This window comes from Dendrobates tinctorius, unplaced genomic scaffold (assembly GCF_039654945.1).
Source record: "Dendrobates tinctorius isolate UK_male_01 unplaced genomic scaffold, ASM3965494v1 ptg000075l, whole genome shotgun sequence".
NCBI lineage: Eukaryota > Metazoa > Chordata > Amphibia > Anura > Dendrobatidae > Dendrobates > Dendrobates tinctorius.
Window position 1 is genome coordinate 42764401 of NW_027361743.1, and position 13763 is coordinate 42778163.

General features: G+C 44.2%; 1 protein-coding gene across 6 annotated transcripts in view; it reads left to right on the forward strand.

Moving 5' to 3' along the window:
* The window catches only part of NBEA (neurobeachin), a 915436-nt gene that overhangs the window by 753861 nt on the left and 147812 nt on the right, over window positions 1–13763 (forward strand). For all 6 annotated transcript variants that reach the window (XM_073583206.1, XM_073583210.1, XM_073583208.1 and 3 more), the window contains one exon: window positions 5328–5468. In XM_073583206.1, coding sequence (XP_073439307.1) covers window positions 5328–5468 — 141 coding nt within the window. The remainder of the gene's footprint in view (window positions 1–5327; window positions 5469–13763) is intronic.

Here is a 13763-nt window from a genome sequence, read left to right on the forward strand (position 1 = left end):
ATTTATTAGCCATTAACAACTTTTCATTGTCTGTAATGGTGGGATCAAAAAACGATAATCCCACCAACTCTGCATTCAAATACCACAAATGGTTCGAAAATTTGGTCAGGGCTATTTCTGCAATGTTGTTGTCACATTCTTTATAGTCTAACAGACTATGCAAAATACCTAAATCTTAAAATACCTCAATTTGGATTTTTTCAAACTTTGAGCGACGAGCGGCACGGGTTAACGTCGTTTGATCGAGCTCAAATTTTGGCTATCTCAATATCTGGAAAGGGGAATCGTTTTGTGGGGTCCAGACGGACAAAATTCCGACATCGATTTTTTGCGGTCACCCTACTGTACACATGTCTGATTTTTTTCCTAAGACCAAGTGATCCATGCAAAATTCACAGACAAGTCCGATTTGAAGGGAATCTTTCATCAGATTTTGCTATGTAAGCTGAAGACAGCATGAGGTAGGGGTTAAAACACAGATTTCAGCGATGCCTCTCATCAAGCTCTGTGGGTTTTTTTTTGCTTGTAATGATTGTTTTAGCACCAGGAGCTTATCATTGCTGGGACACCACAGGATATGCATGCTAGTCTAACACACCCCCTTCTGTGATAGTCAGCTCACTATGTATATACAGATCCTGGGGTGGGCGGGGTTAGCTTCCTCAACTCTGCAGCATTGTTAAATCTAAAAACCCTGATGGTGTCAGAACAGCAGCACTCATCAATCTAAATGATGCATCATTGGATTTAGGGTCTCTTTCTCTACTTTATGCTGCTCACAAATGAGGCAGTAAAAACCTGCTGACAAATTTCCTTTAAATATCAGAGACATGTCTGATTTTGATCTGGCATTGGATCAAAATCAACATTATGAGTCTGTGAGAAAAAAATGAATTGCACTCAGATGTCACTCCGATTCTCAAAATGAAGAAGCTTATTTTCTCTTATCCATGTACAAAAAACACTGATGACACTGATCAAAGTTTGACCAGAATTATCTTACTATTGTTCTCGTACGTGAATAAATAGGACATGTGAGTGAGTCCTAACACTGTGAGCTGCAGAGTTCAGGCAGCTCTGGAGTGCTGTCAATCAACATATTACTGTGCCCAGTTTTTAAATTGAAGGGGGTGTAGTGGTGCCATGCCAAGGGTGCACTAAAGCCCCCCTCATTTGCATACAATATCGTGAAAAAAAAGACCACTAGAAGCTATACTTAGAGGTGTGCTTTTTATAGGAACAAAACACCTGACTTATCTGTATAAGTGTTTGTGTTTTGGGCGTGAAAGTCCACCATCTTGAAATCACAAAATACGATCTACCTACTGCCACCACTAATTATTTTTCTGAAAATTTTCTAGTAATTAGAAACGGTATAAAAAGAAATTTACTCATGCAAGTCTGCCACTGCTCCAGTGGTTCTTGTCTGTCCTACACGGATAGTGTCACATACATCAGTCACAAGACTGTTGCCTTCTCGCTGGCCTTATCGGTCATGTGTCATATATAAAATCAACACCTGTAAAGCCATTGACTGCCTGCAGCGGTCACATGAATGCGGTGATATCTCTGCAGGGAATTTAGCTTTTGAGTATTGGTTAATTTTTTTGTATGTCTTCCAAATTTTTTGCTTTTAGGTAACTTTCTTCTGGACAAACTATTTTCATGTAGTAAGTCATTAGAAAATGGTCTATTATTTACATCTGCTTTTAAGGTTAAATCTACTTTTAAAAGGTTTTCAATTTTCTGTATCACTATATATACAGTGGGGAAAAAAGTGTTTTAGTGTTTTGTCAGCCACCACATTGTGCAAGTTCTCCCACTTAAAAGATGAGAGAGGCCTGTAATTGACATCATAGGTAGACCACAACTATGAGAGTCAAAGTGAGAAAACAAATCCAGAAAATCACCTTCTCTGATTTGGCAAGGTTTATTTTGCAAATGATGTTGGAAAATAAGTATTTGGTCATTAACAAAAGTTCATCTCAATATTTTGTTATATATCCTTTGTTGGCAATGACAGAGGTTAAACGTTTTCTGTAAGTCTTCACAAGGTTGGCACACACTGTTGGTGGTATGTTGGCCCATTCCTCCATGCAGATCTCCTCTAGAGCAGTGATGTTTTGGGCCTGTCGCTGGGCAATGCAGATTTTTAAATGCCTCTAAAGGTTTTCTATGGGGTTGAGATCTTTAGACTGGCTAGGCCACTCCAGGACCTTCATATGCTTCTTAGGAAGCCACTCCTTCGTTGCCCTGGCAGTGTGCTTGGGATCATTATCAGGTTGAAAGACCCATCCATGTTTCATCTTCAATGCACTTACTGATGGATGGAGGTTTGCACTCAAAATCTCACGATACATGGCCCCATACATTCTTTCATGTACACGGATCAATCGTCCTGGTCCTTTTGCAGAAAAACAGCCCCAAAGCATAATGTTGCCACCCTCGTGCTTCACAGTAGGTATTGTGTTCTTTGGATGCAACTCTGCATTCTGTCTCCTCCAAACATGACAAGTTTTTTTTCTACCAAACAGTTCTACTTTGGTTTCATCAGACCATATGACATTCTCCCAATACTCTTCCGGATGATCCAAGTGCTTTCTAGCAAACTTCAGATGGGCCCCGACATGTACTGGCTTAAGCAAGGGGACACGTCTGGCACTGCAAGATCTGAGTCCCTGGTGGCATAGTGTGTTACTGATGGTAGCCTTTGTTACGGTGGTCCCAGCTCTATGCAGGTCATTCACTAGGTTTCATCGTGTGATTCTGGGATTTTTGCTCACCGTTCTTGTGATCATTTTGACCTCACGGGGTGAGATTTTGCATGGAGCCCCATATCGAGGGAGATTATCAGTGGACTTGAATGTCTTCCATTTTCTTATTATTGCTCCCACAGTTGATTTCATCACACCAAGCTGCTTGCCTAATGCAGATTCAGTCTTCCCAGTCTGGTGCGGGGCTACAATTTTGTTTCTGGTGTCCTTCGACAGCTCTTTGGTCTTCAGCATAGTGGAGTTTGGAGTGTGACTGTTTGAGGTTGTGGACAGGTGTCTTTTATACTTATAACAAGTTCAAACAGGTGCCATCACTACAGGCAATGAATGGAGGACAGAGGAGCCTCTTAAAGATGAAGTTACAAGTCTGTGAGAGCCAGAAATCTTGCATGTTTTTAGGTGACCAAATACTTATTTTCCACCATAATTTGCAAAATAAATCTTGCCAAATCAGACAAGGTGATTTTCTGGATTTATTTTCTCATTTTGACTCTCATACTTGTGGTCTACCTATGATGTAAATTACAGGCCACTCTCATCTTTCTAAATGGGAGAACTTGCACAATTAGTGGCTCACTAAATACTTTTTCTCCACTGTATAAATATAGCAAAAATTTCATTTTCCTATAATATGGGACCATTAGCATCTGCCTCATGGGGGTTTTTACCTTTATTTAGATCAGGTGTCCCCAACCTGTGGCTCGGGAGCCTCTTGTGGCTCGTGGGCTTAAGATGTGTGTTTCATGGCTGTCTGCCAGCTAACTGCATTTGCACCTCATCTAGCAACCAGCTATGAAGAAGAGGTCTCCAGATGTGATTGTTATGAGTAGTACTGCACAGAATAGAAGATCTGGATGCCCATATACTTTCAGGGGGAAGGGGTAGAGAAATAAATTTAATAAGTTGGAGATAGGATGATACTGTTAGTTACAAGGGAGCAGGAAGCTTGATGCAATAGTGTGGAGGGTGTGCTTGAAATGAGAATACCAAATTAGGGCAAAGTGGGAAACCTTCGATGTAATTGCATTGCCTATATGCGAGGGAGGCACAAGGTCTCAGTGGTCTACCATTGATGGTGGGCTCTAAGTGCCACTATTGTTTCGGGACACAACTATCGCTCATGGTTTAATGTGGCTCTCCTGGTAAGAAAGGTTGGGGACCACTGCTTTACATCAACATGTCTACCTTCAGCCTTAAAAACTATGAAACTATGAATCGTCCAAACCCAACCAATCATCCATGTAAAATAGACAATTTTTCTCTCACTTTTCCTCTGTATTGCCTTGGTGTTGGGTACATTTTTGTCACTTTTTTTTTTTAAGGCCTGACAGAAGTAGATTATCCGTCTGACCTTTTTTTCTGTCCGTTAACTCTTAGCAATGAATCGGTGAAAAATGGATGAAACTTGCATGGAACATGAAGTGCAAAGTTGTCTTCTGTATTTCAACTTTTCTAGACTTTAATGGCCGAGTCTCATCCACATAACGGATGAGGATAGATGGTGCTCCGAGTGCCCCGGACCGGATACCTGGATGGTTTTGTGTCTTTTTAACCTGATGAGTGCATGGATCAGTGAAACTGTATTGATCCTTGTGCTATCCGAGAAAAAAAAAACGGACACCACTAGGATGTATGAATGCAGCCTTAAAGTATGTGCCCACAGTCCGGAGTTGCTGCAGGTTAGACGCTGTGTACTTGCGCAGCGTCCTACCCGCAGCAGCCAGATGTTAGAGTATAGTGGATGGGATTTCAAGAAATTCCATGCTGATTATGCCTCCACAGACGCCCGCGGCTCACCCACGGAGGCGGATATGCGGCGTTTCTTTCCAGACCTTCAGCATGTCAATTTCATACATAGAAATGTATTGAATGAGGTAAATCCAGACAGTTCAATGAACACAAGCAGATTCACCTGCGTTCAGTAGAAGTCAACGCTTTGGATGCACCGAACATGCCTTGCTTCTAAAGTGCTGCTAGATGCAGATCGTGGGCACCTGGCCTTAATACCCTAGATTTTGCAGCAGAAGTAGATAATCAAGATCCTTGTATCAGAAGAATAGAATAAAGACAACTAACATCACACATTTGTTGAAAGTTTTTCGTTCTCTGTCTGCAGCCTTAGGTTTTTAGTACAAGGAGACCCCTTTCTGATTCCCTGTACGCTGCGCTCACCGACGTTGCATGAAGCCCATCACGCTGTCATTTAGTTTGCTGGAATGTGACAGGGGTATTTGAAGACTTAAACAGCCAGTTATGTGCGTTATCTCTGGTAGATACGGCTTGTAGATTCCTCCGAGCTGTGTTATACTCCGTTGTCTAATGCTAACTTATTAGATTGTCAGGTGTCAGTGTTCATATGACAACATGTAAGGCATTAGCTCTGAAATCAATCGCTTACCTGCATTCTCCCATTGCCAGGAGAATTAATGATATATCATCAGTGACTTATTGCAGCCACTATGCTGGAAGGGATACAGTAAATATATACAACTGCTCAAGTGTGTATACATCTAAAAAACAGAGTTGATGTCTTATTTTATTTTTATTTTTTAGCCCATTGGAGCTTTGAATCCAAAGAGAGCAGTGTTTTATGCAGAACGATATGAGACCTGGGAAGACGACCAAACTCCTCCATATCACTACAATACTCATTACTCCACGTCCACCTTCACACTGTGCTGGCTTGTTAGAATCGTAAGTATATCTCTGGTTATCCGGCTGCGGTGCCGCATAGAGCAATGTAATACCTGGACTATATAAGATATCCTATTCTTAGAAAACAAGCTATTTCCTGTACACAAAACATACGTTTTTTGTTTTATAATTTTATTGCATGATTATTTTATTTACATTGCAGTATTTCCTCAAAGGGGTTGACTAGTCTAAAAAGAGAATTCTTAGATTGGACAATCCCTGCACACTGTCGTAATCTCCCTGTATTCCTCGTGTAGTTGGGTGAGGAACATTACCACATGTATGTGATTTCCGTCGTTGTGGCCACATACTGACTAGACTCTTGCGTTTCTCAATGTTCTAGCAGAAGAGAGTCTAGTCAGCATGTGACCGCAAGTATGTAAATCGCATACGTGCAGTTATGTGACCGCCCCCCCAGCACTAGGAATACAGGGGGATTGTGACTATGCGTATCCCACACTAGCAGAATTCGGCAGTCAGCAGGCTTTTCTTCTTTTCTTTTAAATTTTGGTAACAACCAATATGGCCTCTATTACTTACAGACTTGGGTAGATCAGTTTTCTGGACTCTTAAATGGGACCTGTCAAATTCGGTACCAGTATAATAGACAATTTTTCCAACTTAGCAAAAGATCTCAAAAAATATTTTCATTATTCGTGCATTGTAACATCAGATCATCCCATTTTATGGCCAGGGCTCATTGACAATGAGCTAAGAATGCAAAGAATATTGTGGGTTCTTGGGTATGCACAGAGTATCGCGGGTGCTCGGGTATGCAAAAAAACATCGCGGGTGCTCGGGTATGCACAGAGTATCGCGGGTGCTCGGGTATGCACAGAGTATCGCGGGTGCTCGGGTATGCACAGAGTATCGCGGGTGCTCGGATATGCACAGAGTATCGCGGGTGCTCGGGTATGCACAGAGTATCGCGGGTGCTCGGGTATGCGCAGAGTATCGCGGGTGCTCGGGTATGCGCAGAGTATCGCGGGTGCTCGGGTATGCGCAGAGTATCGCGGGTGCTCGGGTATGCGCAGAGTATCGCGGGTGCTCGGGTATGCGCAGAGTATCGCGGGTGCTCGGGTATGCGCAGAGTATCGCGGGTGCTCGGGTATGCGCAGAGTATCGCGGGTGCTCGGGTATGCGCAGAGTATCGCGGGTGCTCGGGTATGCGCAGAGTATCGCGGGTGCTCGGGTATGCGCAGAGTATCGCGGGTGCTCGGGTATGCGCAGAGTATCGCGGGTGCTCGGGTATGCGCAGAGTATCGCGGGTGCTCGGGTATGCGCAGAGTATCGCGGGTGCTCGGGTATGCGCAGAGTATCGCGGGTGCTCGGGTATGCGCAGAGTATCGCGGGTGCTCGGGTATGCGCAGAGTATCGCGGGTGCTCGGGTATGCGCAGAGTATCGCGGGTGCTCGGGTATGCGCAGAGTATCGCGGGTGCTCGGGTATGCGCAGAGTATCGCGGGTGCTCGGGTATGCGCAGAGTATCGCGGGTGCTCGGGTATGCGCAGAGTATCGCGGGTGCTCGGGTATGCGCAGAGTATCGCGGGTGCTCGGGTATGCGCAGAGTATCGCGGGTGCTCGGGTATGCGCAGAGTATCGCGGGTGCTCGGGTATGCGCAGAGTATCGCGGGTGCTCGGGTATGCGCAGAGTATCGCGGGTGCTCGGGTATGCGCAGAGTATCGCGGGTGCTCGGGTATGCGCAGAGTATCGCGGGTGCTCGGGTATGCGCAGAGTATCGCGGGTGCTCGGGTATGCGCAGAGTATCGCGGGTGCTCGGGTATGCGCAGAGTATCGCGGGTGCTCGGGTATGCGCAGAGTATCGCGGGTGCTCGGGTATGCGCAGAGTATCGCGGGTGCTCGGGTATGCGCAGAGTATCGCGGGTGCTCGGGTATGCGCAGAGTATCGCGGGTGCTCGGGTATGCGCAGAGTATCGCGGGTGCTCGGGTATGCGCAGAGTATCGCGGGTGCTCGGGTATGCGCAGAGTATCGCGGGTGCTCGGGTATGCGCAGAGTATCGCGGGTGCTCGGGTATGCGCAGAGTATCGCGGGTGCTCGGGTATGCGCAGAGTATCGCGGGTGCTCGGGTATGCGCAGAGTATCGCGGGTGCTCGGGTATGCGCAGAGTATCGCGGGTGCTCGGGTATGCGCAGAGTATCGCGGGTGCTCGGGTATGCGCAGAGTATCGCGGGTGCTCGGGTATGCGCAGAGTATCGCGGGTGCTCGGGTATGCGCAGAGTATCGCGGGTGCTCGGGTATGCGCAGAGTATCGCGGGTTCTCGGGTATGCGCAGAGTATCGCGGGTGCTCGGGTATGCGCAGAGTATCGCGGGTGCTCGGGTATGCGCAGACTATCGCGGGTGCTCGGGTATGCACAGACTATCGTGGGTGCTCAGGTATGCATAGATTATCGCGGCACTGTAGGGCAAACTCAAGTAGTGGTGGCAATTTTTTTTTTTTTAAAGATTCCAAATTACCAAAGTAGAACATTTTCTGAAAGACACAAGTTCCAATGTGACCTTTTCTCCTAATTGTAGACATTGAAGTAATTATCTTATCTTTATCCTGCATTCCCCATTACTTAAGAACCATACCATTAAAGGTTTTTCTCATAAGTAAAATCTATAACCTATCTCTGTTATCGCTGGGGTCCATCTCTACGGTGCTGAGATGAAAGGTCCTGAAGTCCCCTGTGTAAGTGAGCATGTGCGGACATCACTTCATTAAAACAGTGAACGGAGCAGTGGTCGCACATGCTCACTACAGTTCATTCACACATCAGAATGTGCAACAATGTTGTCACTATCGCTAAAGGACCCTGTGGTCAGACCCCCATCATATATCTATCACCTGTGGATAAATGAAATTTGTCTATGGGGAAAAGCCAAATAAAATTATTAGTTGCAGGGAGCTTTCCACCATTTTTTATACAAAAAGCATTGTTATTCTACCGATGGTTGTACGTTTTATGATATATTGCTCCTAAACTGGTCACATTGGAGTGATCTATGTAGATATGTGTTCACCTGCACCGTGTGGCCCCGCACAAATCTGAGAGGTCGTTAGGACAGGATGGAGCGCCTCTGCCGATTTCCTCTTTGTGAATGCAGCATACACATAGAGTTACATCTCCCTGAGTTGCATCTGATCTGACTTCATCCAGATCCATCTACCTTCCATTGTCCACCCTTTTACCATAAGCTGCTTAGTGACTAATTGTAAATTCCATTAACTTGTCAGGTGTCTACTCCCTTCTCACACAATCTGCGATGTTATCAGTGAAATCAAATACCAAATTGACTTGAAAATGTAAAAAATTCTGAGCAGCAGTTATTTGAGTGACACGTCCGTGTAAGGAGGTTTCTCAACCAGCGACTGTGGTTTTCAAGAAAGTCATGACTGATGTTGAGAGCACTGGTGACTAATATTACAATGTAAAACACATGTAAGTTATCCAGCCTGCGATCCTCACTGCCCGCAGTTCTCAATTGTGGCCATGTACTGCCATCCAAATTCTCCTTAATTAGTGTTTATATATCTAAATATATATGTATATCTATATTTACTTATATATATTTAGTTATAAACGTTCTGCAGAAGATATATCTCCCAGGCACACACTTGAATTCCTGCAGAGGACATCCTGCCGTTGTGCAGCAAAATCAGAGATTAGCCTCGTTTTCAGCCAGAAAAACCCTTTTTAAAGCCCATAAAAAGTTTAAACTGGGCTAAAAATAAAGCTTTTCCTGGATCCATGTAGCCACATATATCTTGCGGTCCCTCTTGGACTGTCAGCAGCTCGGGAAAGGATCATGTGGCGCAGTGTTGTACTCTGAGGAGCCTTTGATGCCTGTGGATACCTTTTGACTTGGGGAAAAAAATAATTTTACATATGTTAGTGGTGACATTTAGATAATTAAATTACTCTTGGTCTGCAATCCTCATTTTTTTTATTCCTTTTTTAGACCTACTAATATGGAGTTAGCAGTCTGATTCATGTTTCCGATTTTTCTATTTTCGGAGTGTCTCTCCCTGTAATACAGGCTGGATGTGAGCTCTGTGTTTCCAGGGGGAGACTTTCTTCATTAGATCATGTAACACAGCTTTCTGCCCTTATTTTCCTCTTCATGTGCTTTCCTCCTCTCTACTATAGCTCTGTGTGCAACCCCCTTCCATTTTTATGTACATAATATAGTTAAATGTGAAATTGGTTTCCATTAACTTGCCCCTGAGGACTGTGGCCATAGGTGAAATTCTTCACATTGTGGATATAAGCGATGAACAGTCCACCCATCTCTTTCTTCTTCTACAACTAATATCACTGATGCCAATTGGTCACTAGTTCTCCACTTTACATTTTGGGATATTTCTTCATATTATCTACAATCGTTGGTTTTAAAGCTGCAAGAAATGTATATAAAAAAGTAAAAATTCAGGCTAATCTGAACAGATCAGTAGATATAACATGATAAATCGTATTGAAAAGCAATGAGAAATATTGTGTAGAATTTATTTGCCGATCGCATGTGTGTCAGTGTGTTATTCTGAAGTCAGGACCGGTGACGGCTTTCATAGCACAAGAAAATATATACGTTCTGTGGGACTGTAGCCCTCTGTTACTTGGCGCAAGGTGAGCACATACACAGGCTTGAAGCTTTCCCACGTTTAATTGTAACTATATCCAAATGTTCCCTTAGAAAAAAATCGCCCCAGCATATACTAAAAGTTTGTTTGTATGGGATGTGGGTTATTAAGACCCCCGGAGGGAAAACTAGGTGACCCCGAGCTCATTACAGATTCAGAATAGCAGCCAAAATCAGCAACCTAGAAAAGCCACATCACTCCCGAATCTGCTGGTCTGTTCCTAAGAGGTGCAGGTTCATCTGTCCTCTCCTGATGCTCTACAATACATGAAATATGGATGCTTATGTTAGCATTGCATTACTGATATTTTTATTGGAGATTTTCAGGAAATACATTGAATCTGTTATTTTGTAGATCATAAATGCATACCAGTGTTAGTTTTATACGGACCCCTAAGAGATTCCCAGGGGGAAGTTAACTGAAGGCGGACAAAAGTTTATAGAAAATAGCCTTGTCCAAAAACCTAGATATTATGGTTGTCCAGTGGTCACATTAATCTCACAGCCACACTAGTTTTCTTGCATCAAGGACCATGATGACGCTCAGATCATTTTCTATGACTGTATACGCTCTTAAAGGGAATCTGTCACCAAGGTTTTGCTACCCCCATATGAGTGCAGCATGATGTAGGGACAGAGACCCTGATTCCAGCGATGTGTCACTTAACTAGGCTGGTTGCTATAGTTTTGATAAAATCACTGTTTTTTCTGTTGCAGATCTAGCAGTTTTCTGAATGCTAAGCTCTTTTATTTTATTTATTTATTATGCTTTCCTTGTATATCGCCATCATAATCCACAGCGCTTTATAGACATTATCATCACTGTCCCCAGTGAGGCTCACAATCTATATTCCCTATCAGTATGTCTTTGGAGTGTGTGTTGAAACTGGAGAAAACCCACGCAAACACGGGGAGAACACATAAACTCATTGCAGATGTTGTCCTTGGAGAGTTTTGAACCAAAGACCCCGGAACTGCAAAGCAACACTGCTAACCCATGAGTCACTGTGCTGCCCTGTATAGCCATGCCCACACCACTGATTGGCAGCTTTCTGTGTGCACTGTGTATAGGCAGAAAGCTGCAAATCACTGGTGGGGAGGTGTGGCTGGACTACCTAGCAGGCCAAGTAGTCCTCTAGTGATAATCTCCTACTGATAAAACAAGGATTTTATGAAAACTACACTAAGCAGACAAGTGACACATCACTTGAATCGGGGTCTGTCTCTACATTATGCTGCTTTCAGATTAGGTAGCAAAAACCTGGCATCAGATTTCCTTGATAATATAAATATGAAGACAGCAGTTATGTGAGAGTTATCTGTGAATTTGACAGCTAGTGACTAAAACTGGCTATAAACAAAGTCAGAGAGCAGATTTCATCCTTAAAGGCAACAGACGCTGACTGTACGATCTCTACAGCGTTGTAGAGAAGAACACACTTTAAAAGCTGCCGAGGACCGAGCTGCACGGGAGACTAGTCAGACAAGCGGGTACTCAGCAGCTTCTCCTCACCCTCTCCTCTCGAATGATAGGTCCCTGTATGTGCATATGGGGAGAGACCAGTCACTCAAGAGGAGCAGGCTGTGAGAAGGACCTGCCTTTCTGACAAGTTTCTCATGTGGCTCAGTCCCTTGCTGCTTTTAACCCCTTACCGATGTGACCAATTTCCGGCTGCACCCCTATGACTAGAAGAGCGAGCATGCAGGGGAATGAAGTTAATTTCCTCCCGGCAGAGGGGCTCTCAGTGTGGAGGCCATACGGTGTCAGAACGCTATTACCCTGCAGACTAACTCCATATCAGCAGTTCAATAGCGCTCTTTTACATGACAGGTGCCCTATAAGGAGGTTGTGCACTACCTGGACAGTGCCTTTTTAAATTAAGTAATCTCCCTTGTAAAATAAAAATAACATGTACTCGCCTCCTGTGCCGGCGATGTTCCAGAGATGCTGTCACTGGGTATACTGGGGTTTGTGTGACATTATGCTATGTTAGCCCTGCAGCCAATCTGCGGCTGCTATTGGGCTGCTGCACTCACTTCCCTCGGGTGAACATCAGACAAATGGAAGAAGTGAGAGCGCAGCAGCCTAATAACGGCCGGTGATTGGCTGCAGGGCTCATGTTTTATAGCGGTGTCACACGAGCCCTAGGAGACTTAGCGTCAAAATTGCTAGAACTACGCCTCTGCAGGAGGCAAGTATAAGTTATTTTGTTTTTTTGTTTTCCAAGGGGGAATACACCTTAATTTGAAATGGGCTTGTCCAAGAAGTGCAGTTTATACTTAGAAATTTGGTCACCTGTAAATTAATCTTGTACACATTTCTAAACACTAATCAAAAATAATATCTATTTAAGTAAAAAGTAAGTAGAATGAAAACTAAAAAAAATATATGGTGGATTTTTTTTTTTATGCAGAATGCCATAATAAATGTATACACATTATTTGTTAATCCCCAAATTATACAAAGAAAGAAAAAAATCTTCCTTTAAAAAAAAAAATAAAAAATTATAGTTGATGGAATGCAGGCGGGCATAGAAAAACTCTTCCTTGCTTAATCCACAATTTTTCTTTCTTTTTTAGACGCTACGGGCTATTTTTCTTGCTTGCTGTTCTGTTCCTTGTAATGGGTGACATAGAGCACAATTAATTTCCATGGCACTGCCAGTCTACACAGTAACGTATTGAGGCAGCAGTAGCCTGGTAGCTTTGGAACCTGTCATTGCATGTTTTACACCAGAGCGGACTGCAGTGACAAGAACAAAATACAAATAAATGAGCTTAGGAGTAGAGCGGGCGATGCAGAGCTACAAATTATGTGTGAAGAGATTTTAGGAATAATTATTACATGTTTGCCAGTGGAGCGATGGCATCTCATTTACTGCTGGACTAGGTGGCCGTGCGTTCAGTATGGCCTCCGGATATTATGGCCAAAGGAGAGAAGTGCATAATAGCATGTACTAGGCAGGTGCCTGGATTTAGAAAAGATTTGTTGCTTTTTACATATTATCGGTTTTAAATTGTTCAAAGGGGACAAGTCGCCTCTCATGTCCGCTGTCTCAGTATGTGGCTTGTATGTCAAATGTAAATTTCTCCATCGCCTCATTGGGGGACACAGGTACTGTGGGTGTATGCTACTGCCGCCTGGAGGCTGACACTAAGTGAACAAAAGAGGTTAGCTCCTCCTCCGCCGTATACACCCTCGCCCCGATTGCGGGCGAAAACCAGTTTTTGCTTAGTGTCTGTTGGAGGCACACGTCGGTCTGTCTCGAGACTGATTCTTTTTTTTTTTTTCCTTTTTCTTTTTCCCCATGAAGATAAGACAGGGGCGACGGACCCTATTGAAAGGGTCCGATCTCCCCAAACCAACAACGGGCGTGCACGTGCGAGTGTCACTCCACGTATCCTCTCCCGCAACGGGGATTTTTTTCCGGATGTTCCATTTTTTTAAAAAAAATTTTCACATGAAGATGAGATAGGGGTGGCAGATCCTATTGAAAGGGTCCGATCTCCCCAAACCAACAACGGGCGAGCACGTGCAAGTGTCCCTCCACGTATCCTCTCCCGCGATGTGGGATATTGTCAGACCACGGAGGTGAGATACGGGCGACGGACCCTATGGAAGGGGTCCAATCTCCCCAAACCAACAACGGGC